At 43.9% G+C, this 18,271-nt stretch overlaps 1 protein-coding gene and 1 non-coding gene across 7 annotated transcripts in view; one reads left to right on the top strand and one right to left on the bottom strand.

Moving 5' to 3' along the window:
- Window positions 1-612: 612 nt before the first annotated feature.
- On the top strand, window positions 613-748 carry LOC117424853 (small nucleolar RNA SNORA50). The gene has a single exon (XR_004547935.1). It is a non-coding gene; the product is annotated as a small nucleolar RNA SNORA50 (small nucleolar RNA).
- Window positions 749-1,712: 964 nt separating this feature from the next.
- Window positions 1,713-18,271, bottom strand: part of LOC117424528 (testis-expressed protein 2-like) — a 48,117-nt gene continuing 31,558 nt past the window's right edge. For 5 of the 6 annotated variants that reach the window (XM_034040934.3, XM_034040932.3, XM_034040931.3 and 2 more), the window contains 5 exons: window positions 12,943-13,078; window positions 8,806-8,931; window positions 7,653-7,862; window positions 6,906-7,026; window positions 1,713-5,070 (listed from right to left, as the gene is read on the bottom strand). In XM_034040934.3, coding sequence (XP_033896825.3) covers window positions 4,942-5,070; window positions 6,906-7,026; window positions 7,653-7,862; window positions 8,806-8,931; window positions 12,943-13,078 — 722 coding nt within the window. In that variant the 3' untranslated portion in view covers window positions 1,713-4,941. The remainder of the gene's footprint in view (window positions 5,071-6,905; window positions 7,027-7,652; window positions 7,863-8,805; window positions 8,932-12,942; window positions 13,079-18,271) is intronic. The other variant, XM_034040937.3, reaches the window with a different exon arrangement.

Here is an 18,271-nt window from a genome sequence, read left to right as displayed (position 1 = left end):
TTCATGTGCGTGGAGATCGATTCCTGCTGGTAAATTGACAATTAACCACAAAAACGAAACCATAGATAATAAAACGTTTTGTAAAATGGTGATTTTTCGTTGTTTCCAGGGTATGAGACCGTGGCTGAACAGCACCAAGGCCCTGTGTGGTGTGGTGGACGCAAGGCAACAGTTTGCCAAGGTAAATTTTAATTTACAAATAAAAAGCTTCTAGCATTACAACAGTCGTGGGTGATGAAACTATGCGTGTTAGACTTCTGATGAAACCGTGAAGTCAACTTTACTTCTGACCATTGCAGTGTTTTAGAATGACTTTCTATTGTCCTGTCGGAGTACTGCTTGTAACTCGTTGTTCCTTATTCCTTGTTCCTCTATTAACAGATGGCTACAGAGCGGTCACCTGGAGGCCATGGGAGCTGTGGAAAGGTTACACAGGGAAAGCACTACCGTGTGTTCTCTTGAAACTGTTCCTTGTTACTGTGTTTTGTAATTTTTAATAAACGAAAGTTAACTGTAGAGTTGTCTGTCGTCTCATTGAATTGCATAAAGGGCTGCGTTTCACGGGGTTTTGTTAGCGTGGGTCAGTAAGTGGCTGGTAGAGGGGTCTGTTGGGTGCACTATCTTTTGAACCTGTGAAATGCCTCAACCGTGGCTTCATGGGCCAAGCAAGTGCAAAAGCAATGCTTGTTTGTAACTGGGGCTTCTCGGCATCCTTCCTGAGCTGCTCTTTTAAAAGCAAGTTACATTCAGTGCTGTCCCATAGCTGCATAAGCCTTTTTTTATACATAAATCTAGTTTGACCCCATTCCTTTACTCCACACCGGCTGTAATTGCAGTCACTTTAATGTCTACACGTAACATCAAATGTAATTTCTAGGCTAGTAAGCAATTGCTTCTGTTTGTTATTTATCAAAAACAGCATAAATCTAGGATTGCAGATTTTATTTTAACAATATAAACAGTGCACCCCCCCCAGACTGCTGCACTTACATAAATATGTGTTTGTGCTGCAAGACTCTAGTATTTAAGTTAACTATAGTGTGCACATACTTATTTTTTTTTCTCTTCCAGGTTGATAGACAAGCTTCACACACCCCGATTAGCACTAATCTTGCCTAAGGCAACAACTGTAGTCCAGGATCAGAGTTAATCAGTCTGAAAGCAGCTCTCTATCTTGTTTTTATTTTCTTTCTCAATTATCAAGGCCCCTAATGATGGAGGTAATACTACAGCTTGAAGATTGACTGAATAGTACAAAGGTGCAGTATTACATAAAAGATTGACTGAAGATCGTGGGATGCAGCAGCAGTTTGCTGCTGCATCCCACGATCTTCAGTCAAACTTTTATGTAATACTGCACCTTGTTTAACCTTTGACTGCACTGTGGTTTTAGCAGGGACATTCCTAAGCATGCATTGTAATTGAATATTCTACTTGGCATCAATGTGCATACAGAGGTACAGCAGCAGGACAGAGTGCTCACCCGTGTCTCACTACTGCTCTTACAGATTCTTGCCCAGTCAGTGAAAAGAGGGTAAAATGCTATGACCATGAATGCAGACCCGCCTGGTTCTTTTGCATAGTGGTTAAGGTGGTTGCTTATGTGCATGGTTGCCTGTTACATGAAGACTAGCCTGCATGCATGGGTGTGGACAAGTCCTGTTATTTTCTAATTTTAGGAAACAAAATCAATAAATCAGGAAACAGATGCATAAGGGAAGATGAATACATTTATTTATTAAGATTAGAGCAAGCTAGTTTCACTTCCCCATAGCTTAATATGTGAAGTGTGGTATGACATAATCCATACAGAAGATAAGACTTTAGTGCATTTTGTCCATGGATTTGCTCATTGCACACACACAAGCACACACACAAAAACAGCTTGCATTGGCCTGTTTTCAAGACATGCAAAATGCAAAGAATGGACGAGCAGTCATATTGTAGTGTTGTACAACAAAGACAGGTATGCGCCCCAATTTTAATAAATTAATAATTATGTACTACTTGTATGGCAAACTGAAAAAAACACATTTTGAAATATATTATTTTCATATTTAGATTTTTTTTTTCCAAAAAAACACACAAATAAAAACACTTAGCTGTTCATTGTCCTTGCAAGGCTGTGCTACAAATCTATGCACTGAGAATTCTTTAAGCATAGTTACAAGTGCAACGGAGTAAATAGCGGAACCCTTTGCAATTCACAGCAATGGTTTGCAACAAAACTAAATCAAAACCTGTAATCTTTTTGTAGCGTTTCATACCAGAATCACTGTTCCAGTCACTCGGTTAATACATTTCACAAGACCAGACGCATACAGCATCACATACAACACTACTTGTAAACGCCCTGCAGTTCCACGTGTTTGCTAGTGTTCGTAATTAAGACTGGTCGACCTAGAAGAGTGATCACGAAGGCTTTAAAGTACTGTAATGAGCATTGGTCCCCATTTCCTTCTCCCTTTTTAAAATCCAGTTTTAAATCAGGGATATGCAGAATTGCTGAAATACAACACTACATTTTAGAAAGTTTAAAACCAGGATTTCAACTTTCTAAAACCTACTTTAATAAATCTGCACATCCCTGACTGATCATTCTAGTGTTATCAAGAGGGTCTGAAGCCTTGGTGATCACTCCTTTTAAATGAAAGTGCCATCCCTTAATGAGGATGCACGCAAACACTGGCCCATGGCATGGTGTGCATCGTTAGACTTGCAACGTGTAAAAGAGACTACGGTACGCAAACGCTGTGCAACACAGTGACCCTTTACTGGAAAACGGCTAATCAAATACTGGTAAGTAAGCTACTTCATTAGAAAAATAAACAAGACTTGAATACACCAGAATAGTTTTACCAAATACAAGCAGTGTCAATAATGAGGCCTATTCTCTGAACAATCAGACTTCATAGTGAAGAAACTAAAACGATTGCTATTTTAGTTCAACCCTCAAACATTAAAAGAGCACAGACTATTAAACCAATGGCTCACAGAAGGCATCTCAATAATATGGCTAATATTTCTTGATTATGGCTGTTTTAAGTCACGAGTATCCATCAAAGTTACTGATAATCCTTAGAATTCAGAGATCCTATTTAATGTAAATCATGTTCCTATGGTTGGCATTTTCACAAATGTAACGGGTGGAGTCTGAATGGGGAACACAGCATCGGGTGCTTGGTGAAAGTGACAGCACAGCTCTTATATTCAGTATTAATATAGAAAAAGCTCAGATTCATCTCGGGAACTGTTCATTCTTTACAACCCAATGGCTGCACATCTCAGCTAGCTACCATTGCATCTTTGAACTGCATTCAGAACTGAACACTTCAAATTGTCCGGAATAACCACACATTAATTTACAAAGTCTTATTAATCACCTATATACATACATCTTTTAAAACACAGGCTTCCGATAAAGGGGTTCTGAAATGCTCTCATCGTCGTACACATACAACTAACCTATAGCTGGATAAAAACTGTTCTGTGGAGGCATTCGAATTGAAGAAGCCATGTCTAGCCATTAAAACTCTCCACTTCTCATACAAAAGATTTTCATTAAATATGGGCGGGGTGGAGCGTGGGGCTGGGGGTTATCCAGAGCATTCAATAACACAGGGTCAGCTGAATCTCATAAGCACGTTGTTAGTGTTTGTGGACCAGGTTATGCAGGTTTGGTTAAGGTGTGTCTCACGTTTAAATCTGTGGTATTTTTATATAAAACCTTGGAGATCACCTCCAGTGACTTATATACCACTTAATTCAAAATAAACAACTTGAAACCTGTTCATCCCCCTGCAGACCCTGCCCATACTGTACACATAGCAGTATTATGTGCTCTACGCTCGGGTATAACGATGGAGCAGTCGCCCCCACACACACACATCTATACACACACACACACACGTACACCACAAAGTGATTTTTTTTTTTTTTTTTTTTTCTTCCACCTCGATCCTGATAATTCCTCCTGCAATCCGGAACTGTGCAAACAGTGTCTGATAATGCAATGTGCATCCTAATGTGTGGTGCAACGCCTTTGGAATGATAGTTCTGTCTTTATATGAACATAAGGTGACGGGTGAATGCATTTCTAATGAGATGGATCACTGGCTCCACCCAGCCCCTCCGCAGCAAATATGCAAGTTACTTTTTTTTGTTACATATTTTTCTTTTTCTTTTTTTTTTTTTGTAGAAAACTACCTGAAACAATATACAATTATTATTATTATTATTATTATTATTATTATTATTATTATTATTATTATTATTATTATATTAAACAGTTCTCCTACTGAAAGCAAACTGAGCAGTAAGCTGATAATTGTATCATTTTCTACGACCCTGACCTGTTTAAAAGTCCTTCAATGAGAAGCACAACAGCTGTGAGAGAGGAGGAGGGGGGTGGCAGCAGTCCTGCTCGGGAGTGTGTGAAGCGAGGGGGGCAGCAGTCCTGATTGGGAGTGTGTGAAGCGAGGGGGGCAGCAGTCCTGATTGGGAGTGTGTGAAGCGAGGGGGGCAGCAGTCCTGATTGGGAGTGTGTGAAGCGAGGGGGGCAGCAGTCCTGATTGGGAGTGTGTGAAGCGAGGGGGGCAGCAGTCCTGATTGGGAGTGTGTGAAGCGAGGGGGGCAGCAGTCCTGCTCGGGGGAGTGTGTGAAGCAAGAAGGGCAGCAGTCCAGCTCGGGGGAGTGTGTGAAGCGAGGGGGGCAGCAGTCCTGCTCGGGGGAGTGTGTGAAGCGAGGGGGGCAGCAGTCCTGCGAGGGGGGAGTGGGTGAAGCGAGGGGGAGTGGGTGAAACGCAGTTGTTTTCCAATACAGACAGATCCCAAGAAGCTGATACGAAGGTGGCACAAGTGGTTGAAAAACGAGACTGGGTCAGAGCTCCGAGCACCCGGACCTCCCCCTTCATAATACTGTAAACAGCGAGTTCTTCACATTTTATAGGCGCTCAGTAGTCTCCGGGCTGGGTTCCTTCGCAGGCTCCCCCTCCACTCCTGATCTGGGGTCTAGGGCTGAATGCATTACAGTGACATACACATCATCCATGTTTGGCATGACAAATATTTTCTGTAATAAAAAGACAAAAAAAAAAAAAAAAAAGGTGTTTAGGAAAACAGTCTACATCAATGGCACCCACATACCCTTAATTACTTAAACCAATTACACCCAATTCAGGTGTTAATCTGTTAAATCACTGAATTGAACCCTGCTGCGGAATGGCCCTCAAGGATGAGCGTTGTACACTCCTGGTCTACATGCAGTGAGAACAGCAGATCTGTCTACAATATAACCGCAGTCTCTCTTAACCCAGTATGGAAGCCTTGCTGGTAGCACCGCACTGATGAGTCGTTTCCCTAGGGAGGTGTTGTGCAATGTAGGCAAGGCCCTGAGGTAAGAGCCTGCAAGAAGTCTGTTCAGATTGATAGTTATGAGTTCGAAGCCTAGTTCGCATTCCCATGCACTACGATTGTGATAAAGTAAAGTGGGCTGATGGTTCAGAGGAATTCTAAACCAGGGCTGGATTATCAGGGGAATGGAACAGGGAAAAGTATGAAGCAACAGCAAGGGTGGATTGCACAATAAACCACAGCAGCAGTTTAAACTCCAGCCAAGTTCATGTCAACAGATTTCACAGTCACCTTGGCTTTCTGTTTCACCAACAGAGAGTGTGCAAGGTCAGCAGGGGAAAGTAGAGGGGAGGTGTGGAATTTCATTCAGTCCTATCAAGAAAGAACGCTCTCTCTCTCGCGCACACACAAACACACCCTCTCTCTCTCTCTGTCATAAATGCAAGCACACTAGATGAGTAAATTAGAGCAAACTGAAAACAAAGGTCTACATTTTAACAGGGCTTCGATCACTATAAAAACAAGCATTTTACAGAACCTGATTTTATCTTCTTTTGAGGTTGGGTGGGTGTGGAGTTGTAGTGAGGAATGTAAATCTCTTGAACCAAGATAGCGAATCATTTCTTGTTTAGAAGCATTAACACTGTATTAGAAGCATTAACATTGCATTAGGCCTTTAGTAAAAATGGTGCAAAAACCTAAAGCAACAAGCACTACAGGATTTAACAGCAGAAAGCCCTTTTGCAAACAGGGGTGTGTGAATTACAGGGCTGTGGCAGAACTAGAATATAACCCCAGGACCAGTACACAGTGTTATCAAAAACGACTTGTTATTTGATCAAGAGCTGTTATCTTGAAACCGTGTGTGTATCTGGAGAGCTTTTCTTCGAGTACCATTTACATTGCTGTGAAGTATCTAATTATAGAGCACAGTCCTGTGTAACTACATGTGAAGGAAAGTCTCCCTGAATGTCTGGGATCCAAACCCCAATGCAGAAGGACTTGTTGGTAACAGGACTGGGGGTTTATGTGTAATGCATTCTTTATAGAAGGAAACAGCTGCGCTACATCAGACAGCCCTGCTGTACCAAAGTCTACCATTGCTGTTTTGAAAGACAAATAAAAATCCACTATGCACAGCAACATATTTGATAGTCTCTCCCTTTAGGTGTATTTTTTTAATATGCTTTACCATACCTCTGTGCTTTACAATGCTTCCCTATGCTTTACCAGACCTCTCTGTGCTATACAATGCTTCCCTATTCTTTACCATACCTCTCTGTGCTTTACAATGCTCCCCTATGCTTTACCATACCTCTCTGTGCTTTACAATGCTTCCCTGTGCTTTACCACACCTCTCTGTGCTTTACAATGCTCCCCTATGCTTTACCATACCTCTGTGCTTTATCACACTTTGCTCTGCTTTTATTATGGTAAACGTCTATAAGGGTCCCCACATGCTGCATGTTGATGTTAAGATGAGATAGGGCTGGTCAGTATATAAAGTAAACATTCAGAACCTGTTACACTGTCTCCCAGCTCGTCCTGCTTTACCTGAAACTCGCGCTCTAGTTTGTTTTCTATCCAGTCTGTCACGTGTGCGAAAGTCACTTCTCTCTCTCCCAGCTTGGGACGAGCCTTCAGTTCCAGATGTGGCGGGCTTCGGAAACCATACCTAAAAAAAACATTTCGATCTTAAAACCACGCTTCCATGGCCCCCGAGTGGCGCATCCAGTAAAGGCGCTCCGCATGCAGCGTAGGATGCGCCCTATAGCCTGGATGTTGCCGATTTGAGTCCAGGCTATTTTACTGCTGACCGTGAGTGGGAGTTCCCAGGTCAGCCAGGGTGTCCTCGGCTCACCGCGCACCAGCGACCCCTGTAGTCTGGCAGGGCGCCTGCGGGCTTGCCTGTAAGCTGCCCAGAGCTGCATTGTCCTCCGACACTGTAGCTCTGGAGGTGGCTGCATGGTGGGCCTGCACTGTGTAAAAAAGCGGTCGGCTGATGGCACACGCTTCAGAGGACAGCGTGTGTACGTCTTCGCCCTCCCTAATCAGAGCAGGGGTGGTGGCGGAGAGCTGAGCCTAAAAAATAATTGGCTATTCCAAATTGGGGAGAAAATCATCAAAATAATTTTTGAATACTAAATAAAAAAAACATGCTTCCATGACGCACCCTGCCCTCTGAAGCGGCACTGCCTTACTAGGGGAGTGACCTGGACGGGCATGGCCATTGTGCAAAGGGTAAGCTGCGCTCTCCGTGTAGCGATGCTGTAATGTCCTCGTCTCTTCTCCTGCACTTACCACACCCTGTCAGTAGGTGGTGGGGGAATGTTCACAGCCAGAGTGCCTCTGCACTCCTGCACTTCCACAGTCAGCAGCAGTGGAGTGTTGGAAACCTCTTCGATTTTCTTTTTAATAAACTCCGTCTCTGTAGCTTTCTGAAAATATTTGGATTTCGTAATTTTATCCACAAATCTCATAATCTTGCTGGCTCGATGCCCTCCGACGAAGCTGAAAAAAAGAAAAAGGAATTTTAATAATATCCGAACCGGATTACGAGTAAAATACAGTCGAAGGGTGGTTTGTTTTTGTTTAGAAAATGTTTCTTTATTTCAGATCTCCGTATTCTGCTTGAATAGCCAACACTTTCACTTTCCCATCAATACAGTTTACATCAATTGCAGCTCTCAATATTGAAGATGCAAAGAGGGCTTGGCAATACCTAAATTACTATTAAATTACTACTGAGTGTGTTTGGGTGCTGTATATCAAATGCAATACACGACTTCCTAATCTAGTGGTAGAATATTTGAACTGCCACCTAAGGCAACAGCCTACTGACGCATCACCTCCTTGGACAACTGTGACCTGGAGAGAATGAGGAATATTGGGTAACTTATACTAGATATTACTAATCGGTAATGAATAACACAACTGTCTCCTTGCTAAACGCAACGTGACTCATTAAAAGGACAAATGGCTTTTACAGAGTCGGAGCGCACTGTCATGATAACTCCCCAGCGTGACCCAGCCATTCTTCATGCAAGGCAATGCGCACATTTAGAAGGGTCTGTCTGCCCCACTTGTTTTGTTACCCTAAGCTGCATACAGAGGAAAGTGTAAAAAACAAAACAAAAAAACATTGCAGTAAAATACAAGCAAAAGGAAAGAAGCCTGCATGTTGAGTGTGCAGTAGATAGCAGCAGGGGTTTGGTTCACTGTTCCTAAACTTGCGTTTCTTTTGTATTGACTCTAATGTTCATTAGCAAAAGAGTGCAGTTTTTTTTAATGCCTTGAGTGTACGTATTTGTATTTTTTTATTTTTTATTTCAATTTTGTCCAGCTCACTTACTTCGGGGAGGTAAGGAAAGGAAACACGGTACAACACAGAGTAAGAAATGAGATCGGGTACAGAAAGAAGGAGACAGGATTTAAAGAGGAGGCTGCGTCTCACCCTTCTGCTCCCAGTGCTAAAGCCTTGTCTCCCGCAGGCAGGTCAGGGGGGTCCTCTTCATCCGAGGAGCCGGCGCTCGAAGACTCCTCGTCGCTGTCTGCCAGACAGTACGTCCTCGGCCTGACCCTGAGAACAGCAGCAGAACAAACGCCTTGTTAGAGATTTGCACCATGTTACTGCTCCCACACACACGCATGCACGCACACAGACGCATGTCTAGAACTAGCAGTCTCTGATCGTGCAGAATACCTCTGAAACTAACGATCAGGGATCGATAGAGTTAAGCGACTTCAAAAACTCCTTTTAAATCAGTTTAATGCAGTGCTGAGATCCCGTGGTCAAGGGGATGGCAGTAGCTGGCAGTGTTTAAAAATCGTTCAAAAAAACGAACACAACAAAGCTTTTTGTATTGCACATGCGGGGGAGCACCTCGGAGAACTTCTCAAATCATCTTGTGAGGCGTCCATGGCTAGCTACTGCCATTAGCATGCACTATGCATGAGTGCACAGGGGATAGACAGCATGCTTCACAGGGAAGGGACCACGACTCCCATTGTAGAGCAGCCTGATTCTTTCCAGGTTTTACTATGAGCTTACTGATACACACCAGCAGATTAGAATCACAGTACAATCTGGAGGTGGCTCAACCTGCTTCAACAACAGGGCCATACCTAAGGGCATTGCTTCCATTCATTTCCATGCAGAAAAACTAAACCAGATGAAAACAGCTGATGCTACAGATTTTTGATTTCTGCTCAAAAATCAGATCCTTGGGTAGACACAGTGTATTGAAAGATCCAAATCTAATCCTGCCACTTTCGCCTTACATATTTATTCTTATAATGGAACATTTTGTTTTTGTGCAGGCTACAGCTAGAAACAATGCAAGTTCTATCACAAATGGACCTCAGTCCAGACCTGCATTGTGATCGCCCTATTATTCCAGTGCTGCCTCTCTCCAGATCAGACACACCACTGTGTTGAATCGTGTGCTGGTTACAAGATACCCTCTAGTGTCTTTGTAGGGTTTATACAATCAGTGGTTGCTGTACTCCTGACCTCTAGATGGCGCTCAGAGAGCGATGAATGAAGATTCCTGTGCAGTCTCTCCCAGGGAAAGCGTCCAGGCTGCTGCATCACAAGAGGTGGGGGCGCCTTCATGCAGAGCTCAGACGCAAGCCATTCATCTCAGTGAGATCCCAGAGGACAGGGATGTGAGGCTGCTAACTATAAATGTGCACTCCCCTCCTGTTGCATTATCAATGCTTATGGGCAGCAAGCATTTATGAGAATAACAGTCATATTACTAATTTGTAAAACCTGTTTTACATAAAGCAGTTTGGGTGTGGTTCTGCGTGCCTAAAGAATGTGCTTACGTTAGTGGGGGAATTGACCCCGTTTCCTGCAGTACGATAAAATGCACTGTGACAAGTTCACAGGAGGCAGATCAGTTTCCATCACAGAGACAGAAGCAGATCACATCCAGGCCCATATAGGACGGGGTAATATATTTTCTTGGTGTACGGTCATGGCTTAAAATAATATTTTGTTATATTAGAAGTAAATAATAAAGACTGTTAACTTTGCATCCTTGTGTGACGTTTATTCTTTTTCACCTTCGGGCAAAACCCTTGAAATCTTACACTGCCTATGGAGAGGAGGCTGTGGGACCCGTCCAGGCACACTGTTGGGGCCGATTCGGATCATTTCTTGAAGGGCATGGGTGCTTTAGCTGCTGCAGCTTCACCTGGTCACCAATACCACTACCACTACCATCCACTCTGCGATTCGCAATGCATTTTACTATCCTCTCAACGTTGCAAGCTGTAACTAGCTCGCCGAGGCCACACAGAACCAACCATCTTCCCCACCTCTGGAGAGGCGTGTGAGAGCCAGGATACAGCTGGTGATGGGAATTACTCACTGTGAGCTGTGCACTGTGTACAGAGTATACATCCATTAGACTAAATGCAGCCCATCACAGAGACTCCTTGGTATATAAAACAACACCATTTACTCTCAACTAAAGGCACCAATTTGTCTTGTTTAACAGGTGAGGAGTTCATGTGGACCATTATAATGAAGCAGGCAGTTCACTGGAAGCGTGCGTAATAGTACAGTCGCAGGCAGGTTAATGGGTTCATCGGATGCAACATTAGGCATTGCTCTATCTATCCAAGGAAGTCAAGCGCCAGTAACGCGGTTCACATTGTAACCAATGACAGCAGCTTCACAAGGAGGGGTTTTCAAAGTGTGCACATGGTGCTGGTGTGGAGGTGGCAAGTCTTAGCAGCAATGCTATAATGCTTTGAAGAATTTTACTAGCATTGCTACCTGTTTTACAATGTAGTTTGCAGTGATGGATGTTACAGTCTTAGTAGTATCAGCTGACTCCAGTTTAAATACATCATACAAAATATTATATAAATAACAAAATAAAACCTGATTTCCACAGTGTATGGAATGCTACACAGAGAGACTGGTCAGAACTCACCCGATAAATACAAATCCACAGATTGATGAAGCCAAAACACAATTAGACACAAATAAAGGAAAATTAGTTAGTGCATAGTTCATGGTTCATAGTCCACAGTTCATAGTTATTCTGCATTGCCCTAAGCATTCAAGTTAAAAAAAAAAAAAAAAACTCCCGCTTTCAGTCCCTGGGTCTTTAAGAGAAGCGACAAACAGCAGCTAACACGAAGGTTATGTGTGCATTTTCTTTTAAAATGTTCTTTATAATTGAATATAAAGCTCTGTCGTGACGCAGTGCAATACATATACAGCAGTCCCTGCAATATTACCTGTATCACATAACCGGTGCCAAAAACAATGAATCTACGCTGAAGATAATCTGTAGCATCTGTAGCATTCCAGTGAGATGGAAAACAATGGGAAATCAGGCGTTCAGAACATCAGGTCTCATCGTGTTTAAAATGACAAGACAAGACGACAGGACAGAGAGGCTCTCGAACGAAGCCATCAGTATGTGGTCATCTCCAGTTCAGTTCAGTGACTGAATCAAACAGCAGACACCTGGTAAAAGCATGGCAGCGTGCTGTGCAGGGGGAATCACACAGTCAGGGGAGCGCAGGTTCACGTCCTGGCTGTGTGGTGTGCAGGGGGAGTCACACAGTCAGGGGAGCGCAGGTTCACGTCCTGGCTGTGTGGTGTGCAGGGGGAATCACACAGTCAGGGGAGCGCAGGTTCACGTCCTGGCTGTGTGGTGTGCAGGGGGAGTCACACAGTCAGGGGAGCGCAGGTTCACGTCCTGGCTGTGTGGTGTGCAGGGGGAGTCATACAGTCAGGGGAGCGCAGGTTCACGTCCTGGCTGTGTGGTGTGCAGGGGGAGTCATACAGTCAGGGGAGCGCAGGTTCACGTCCTGGCTGTGTGGTGTGCAGGGGGAGTCACACAGTCAGGGGAGCGCAGGTTCACGTCCTGGCTGTGTGGTGTGCAGGGGGAGTCACACAGTCAGGGGAGCGCAGGTTCATGTCCTGGCTGTGTGGTGTGCAGGGGGAGTCACACATTCAGGGGAGCGCAGGTTCACGTCCTGGCTGTGTGGTGTGCAGGGGGAGTCACACATTCAGGGGAGCGCAGGTTCACGTCCTGGCTGTACAAAGTCGACGGCTTTCACCGGGGATTCCAGATGAAGCGTTGCATTGGCTCTGGCGCTCCAGTGGATAAGGGAGGCAAAACCAGCAGGGACTGTTTCTCCTCATCGCGCAACAGCAGACCCTACTGGTCAGGTTTCTAGTGAGCTCAGAGAGGACACCTGCAGGGCTGGCCTTTGTCCTCTAGAGGCCGGGAGCTCACTGACATCTTCTCCTGGGTGTAAAAAGAGGAAGCTGGCTCGGTTGTGGGATCGGAGGACGCCCACTGAACCTTCAGTTCTCCTGAGCTGTGTGGGGGGATTGTGCGCTGAGTGGGGAATAATATATAATTGGGCATTCGAAATTGGGAATTAAAATCAGGGGTACAATAAATCGGGCACTCTAAAATGATATATATAAAAAACAAGTAGAAGAGTTCTACGTGTCGGTGTCAAACCAATCCAAGCAGTGTTTAATGTACTGAAATGCTACAAGCACTGCTGGCTCCAGATCAGTGCTACTGAAAGGCCGTGCCGCTCTCCTCACCCTTCTCTCCCGATTTCCCCGACTCGTCCGAGCCCCTCCCCGACGGGATCCTTGCCCAGCCTCGTCAGGTTCATTTTAGTTTCCAGCGTCATCAAAAAAGACCCATTGTAGGAAATCTCCAAATCAATCCACAGACCTGAAAACACAACAGCGCATCAATACATCATTAAACAATTATTTTTTGGCAAGCGAGAATTTTTTTTATAAACAATCGAAAACACACATCTTGAGCAAACAATCAGGCAAAAGATGGAACTAAGACTCCCGTTGCATTGCATTTTGATCCATTCCCAGTTTTACTCTGTTTAATAAGAAGACACACATGCTTGTGACCTATGCACTGTGGCTAATCAAGCACGTATTAAAACATGGAATGGGTGAAAATGCTATGCATTAGAATCTTATTTCCATCCTTGAAAATCCACGTCTTAAGAAAAATCGTACTATGTGAACACCTTTCAAGAGACCATTCCATCTAATCTGGAGACTAAAAAGGCTGTCTCAGGGGGCTCCCAAGAGGCGCATCCAGTAAAGGCACTCCGCGTGGAGTGCAGGATGCGCCCTATAGCCTGGAGATCACTGGTTCGAGTCCAGATCATGCCATCGCCGACCGTGGCCTGGAGTTGCCAGGGGCGGCGCACAATTGGCCGAGCACCGCCAGGCAATCACTATATAAAGCACTCTCTTTCTGCAGTTTGTTCAGACTCTGTTCAGTATGCAGCAGCTCACTCGCCCCTGGGTTTGAATCCCACCCCGGCTGTACTGTACCCAGGCCCTGTTCCACCTGTCTGCAGCACTGCAGAATGCAGCGAGAGGCGCCGTGCTGCTGGAGCAGCCAGGTTCTCACTGCGTGACGGGGCAGAGAGGGATGCTGCGGTGCTTTTCAAAGCACAGAGACACGCAGCCCCTTTTGAAGTCAGCAGGCCTGCTCGGATAGCTACGCCGTATAAATATCTTCAAACAGCTAATTAACTGCTCCATAGTCAAAACCAAAAACCAGCTTATATAAAGTGCTTAACAAGCATGCAGCGGCACAAGCAATCAAATCTATACAGCCGAGGCAGTGGATTAGGAGATCTGAACCCCAACATGTGACTGCTTTTTCTTTACTGAATATAACCTATTGTATGCACGGAACATCCAAATTAATCCATAATTACACGCCTTGGGAGAGTCGTTACATTTGTTTAAGTTGCACCCGAGATTCTGGTCAACAGAATATTGATACGCTGCATAACTAAAAAATACTATTGAGGCAAATCACAGTCTTCCTTTCGAGGCCAGTTTATCGACACCCAGATGTCACACATAAAACATTGCTAAGCATCACACCAACTCCAGCAGCAATATAAGCGAGACATGTTGCCTGCTGAAAGAGTTGCGGGCTGCAAGCATAAACAGCAAACCTCCAGCTGCTTTCTTTTTGATGATACCAATGCCTGTCATCTAAGGGCTGACAGCTCAGTGGATGTAATGCTTCATATTCATTAGACATTTCTACCATCTAATTTAAATCCTATTTTGGTACTGAGCAAAAAATCCTGAGCAACGCACTTTGTTAAAATCTATTAGTGTCAGCTGTGTGGTCCAAATGTCTTGCAGGTATGAGCTGAGCAGACATGCCGCTGCTATTACCTACAGCAGCTGGAGGTTATAAATGGGCATCTAAAATAAAGGAGCAAAAAAACTACTAAAAAAAAAAAAAAAGAAAATTAACCGCTGTTCCACTGAAAGCCACAAGAGGGCATCTTGGTCACATGGTTTTGTGATTGTCTCCTTAAGTTTTGAACATTTAAGACATTGAATGAAAAAGACTTCTAGTTGTAACGCTTGGCACAAAAAAAAAAAAAAGAAAACAAATTGCAATTTTCAACTTTAAGTACCGCTGCATATTTTATGATCAAGAGGTTATGAAGTTATGGATTAACAAAAAACAACAATAATAATAATAATAATAATAATAATAATAATAATAATAATAATAATAAAGCAAGCAATCGAGCCTCAGGTCCAAAGAGACCCTTATTAAATCGCCTGGATGTTTAATCTCATTCCAACGTGACAAGTCACTGAGGTAATGTGCCTGCCTGCTCCCATCACGACCGTACTGCTTACAGGAAAAGCATGGTAATAACGCCCACCATGGGGGAACGCTTACAGCCAAACACACAGAAACATACAAACAGAACAGAAACCATCCCGGGCACGGCTGGCTCGAATCTCTACTTGTGATAAACAACCTGGCTTGGGTTACCCTGTGACTCCATGCACACTGGGACCAGTTTGGGACAGTTCAGGCTTTTCAACTATCACGATGCATTCCAGTACATTTTACCTGTCTCAGGTACCTTTCACAGCAGGACTACACTTCCCAGAATGCATTGGGTGCGAGTTGAAAATCCTGAACTGTCCCACCCTGTCCTGGTGAACACAGAGTCTTAAATCTAGCTCAATTCCCGACTTCAGAAGTCTGTAACATTCACGGCAGAATTATAAGCATTTTATCAGATTCAAGCAAGCTGTTCGGGGAATTCATAGGGCTATATGTTCTGCATGTGTTTAGTCTCATTTGCACAGTTAAGGTGCCACCTGCTTGAACTCTCTCATTTCTGCCACTAAAGTTCCAGACTTGTGAAGTGGAGCACAGCTTGAGAATCGAGCCTGCACATTGGGAGACTGATCCCTGCATTCCTAGACCAGGAATAATACAGGATATCATGAAATCACATTGCAAGCTGAATCACATAAAGAAACCCAGTGCTGATGCAGGCAATGTGCGAGGGGACCGGGAGCTGTGAAAACACTGATGAACAGGAAAGAAAGCTGAGCAGAAGAAATTCAAAACACCCATTGACACCTAGAGGGCTCTTTCTTCCCTTCCTTTTAAATAAACACCTTGGTTGTGAACTGCTTTGCTTCCACTACACATTACATTGTGATCATTTCATGCAGTGTGATCGCTTCGCTGGTATCAACCTGTCTGACCGGTCGAACGCACTGCAGCTCGAAGCCAGGCTTAGCAACAGAGCTGAACGAAGCAGTAGACAGCAGACAGCAGTAAGTGTGCCACTGTGCCAACGGACCTCATAATGACTGGACATGATTACAGCATGGAAGGTTTGCATGAGAAAAGACTGATCTGATCAGGCGCTAGGCAACATGCCATTTCATTTCAGAGTGCAGCAGAGGTAAAGCGCACAGAGGCAGCACCTCCAGGCACTGGGGCTGCACCCAGCAAAGAGCACCGAATCGGGTTCCTAACTGGAAACTGGCACAACAATGAGCTGGGACTACCCTGGGCATCTTCCTGTTGATCCTAATTTCTGCACCAGTAACAGCCGACAGACACACGGCAGGTCCTTCACCCCAAGCTCAGGGGTTCTGTGAAGCTGCTTACCTTTGATGTCTGGAGGTAACTGGCTAGCAGCGTATCTGAAAAAGTACACTCAGTTGTCTGCATATCTCTCTGCTAATAACCTCTTTGAAAAATTTCAATCTGGCTTTCGGAAGCAACATAGTACAGAGTCTGCACTCAAACGCTGTTAATGACATCCTGCTGAATGCAGATGAGGGGCTGTTATCAGGGATTGTCTTTTTGGATATATCTGCTTCATTTGACACCATTGATCACACACTTCTTCTTGATCGCCTTGAGAAAACTATTGGCATGACTGGCACAGTACTCTCCTGGCTGCGGTCTCTGCTACTCTCCTATTTATTTTTTCCCCCCCATTTGTTTTTGGATGTTTTTTGACATTTTATTGTATATTATATTATTGTATAGTATATTTAGTTGTCATGTGAAGCGCTTTGGAATGCCTTGGCACGAAAGGCGCTATACAAAATAAATTTGATTGACTTTGGGAGTGTTTGCTTTTTGAGTTTCACTGTTGCGTACACACACACACACACACACACACACACACATATATATTTTAAGTCTGAAAATAAGAGTAGGTAGTTTAATTAATTATTTGCTAACAGCTAAACACGTAACCAGCTTGAATCATCAACATTAAATCAGCAGCATGTTCATAATGCATTATTAAAGAATTTAGTTGAACAGACACCTGCAAAGAGTCTATTCCTCCTCTGTTCCTTCCCCGGTTCAACATACAGAATGCCAGGAAGGTACGTCATCCTGCCGTATGAAAGACCTTTCTTCCTCACATCTGAGTTAATCGGGGGATTATAGAATTAACTGTCAAATACAGTCTTTGTATTTAAATCCCTTTAGTCCTGCAGTCAGGTCGTATTACCGCAGTAGAACATAAACCTACTTTAAATCAGACAAGACCAGGTGGCGTGTGGCGTCAGCAGCATGAAGCAGAAAAAGCAGAATCCTTGTTTGTTGTTTCTTTTGGAAATCCTTGAAGAGTTGAGTGGGACTTTGCTGTATTTCCACTCGCTCAATGCACAGACACATTGGGAGAGGAAATCGTTTCCAGACGACTGCACTGCTTAGGAAATGCATGGTAAAGCGTCGGTAAGGACTGTAAAGAATAGCGAGGTATGGTAAAGCATATGAGTAAACCAGGGTATAAATATAGTAAATTCATAAGAAAAGAATTGGAAAAATGAAAAAATACTGCACTAAAACACCATGGTAAACATAAGGAAAATGAAAGCAAATACACATTTTTAAAATGCCCTTCTATGAGGTTTCCTCCTCTCTCTTAGAGAAATAACTCATTCTCATTCTCAGCTGACCTGGAACATGAACAATATACCAGCCTAGGTCTTGCCATTACATCAGACAAGACGCTACAGACAACCCCCACGCCAACACTGTTACTGTCCTCCGTGATACAGCCAGGGGAAGCCCATCGCCCTGACCGGAATACCTCCTGCCTGGGCCACTAGAGATGAAGCAGTTACCTCGTTAATCCAGCACTGAAGGCTTTTATTTCTGCAAGGCTCAATTAAACCTTCATTGATCGATTAATGGTCCTGATGCCCCATTTGCAGCTAATGCATACTTTATAATACTAAGTCTAATAATATGGACAAAGCTTATTTTCAGTGATAATTTGAAGGCTTTGGTGAAGAGTCTACACATTTCTTGTGCTTCTTTCTTTGTAATAATAAAGTGCGATTGCTGTTGATTATTACCTGTCCGATGTGTTTGTGCCTCTCAGATACATGCATCCAGTTTTTCAGAGTGGGGTGTTACTGTGTGGATGCTTTGTGATGTGGATTGATGTGCATTGGGGTCCAGACTGAGACTGTGACTCACTTGTGACTCTGTAAATACAGAGAGCCGCAGAGCGAGAGGGAGCCCATTGAAACCAAGGTGGCAGTTTCGCCCTGGGCAAATGACAAATGAGTA

The sequence above is a fragment of the Acipenser ruthenus genome, chromosome 19 (assembly GCF_902713425.1).
Source record: "Acipenser ruthenus chromosome 19, fAciRut3.2 maternal haplotype, whole genome shotgun sequence".
Taxonomy (NCBI): domain Eukaryota; kingdom Metazoa; phylum Chordata; class Actinopteri; order Acipenseriformes; family Acipenseridae; genus Acipenser; species Acipenser ruthenus.
Note: the sequence above shows the minus strand (reverse complement) of the source record. Positions and strands in the feature narration are given on the sequence as shown.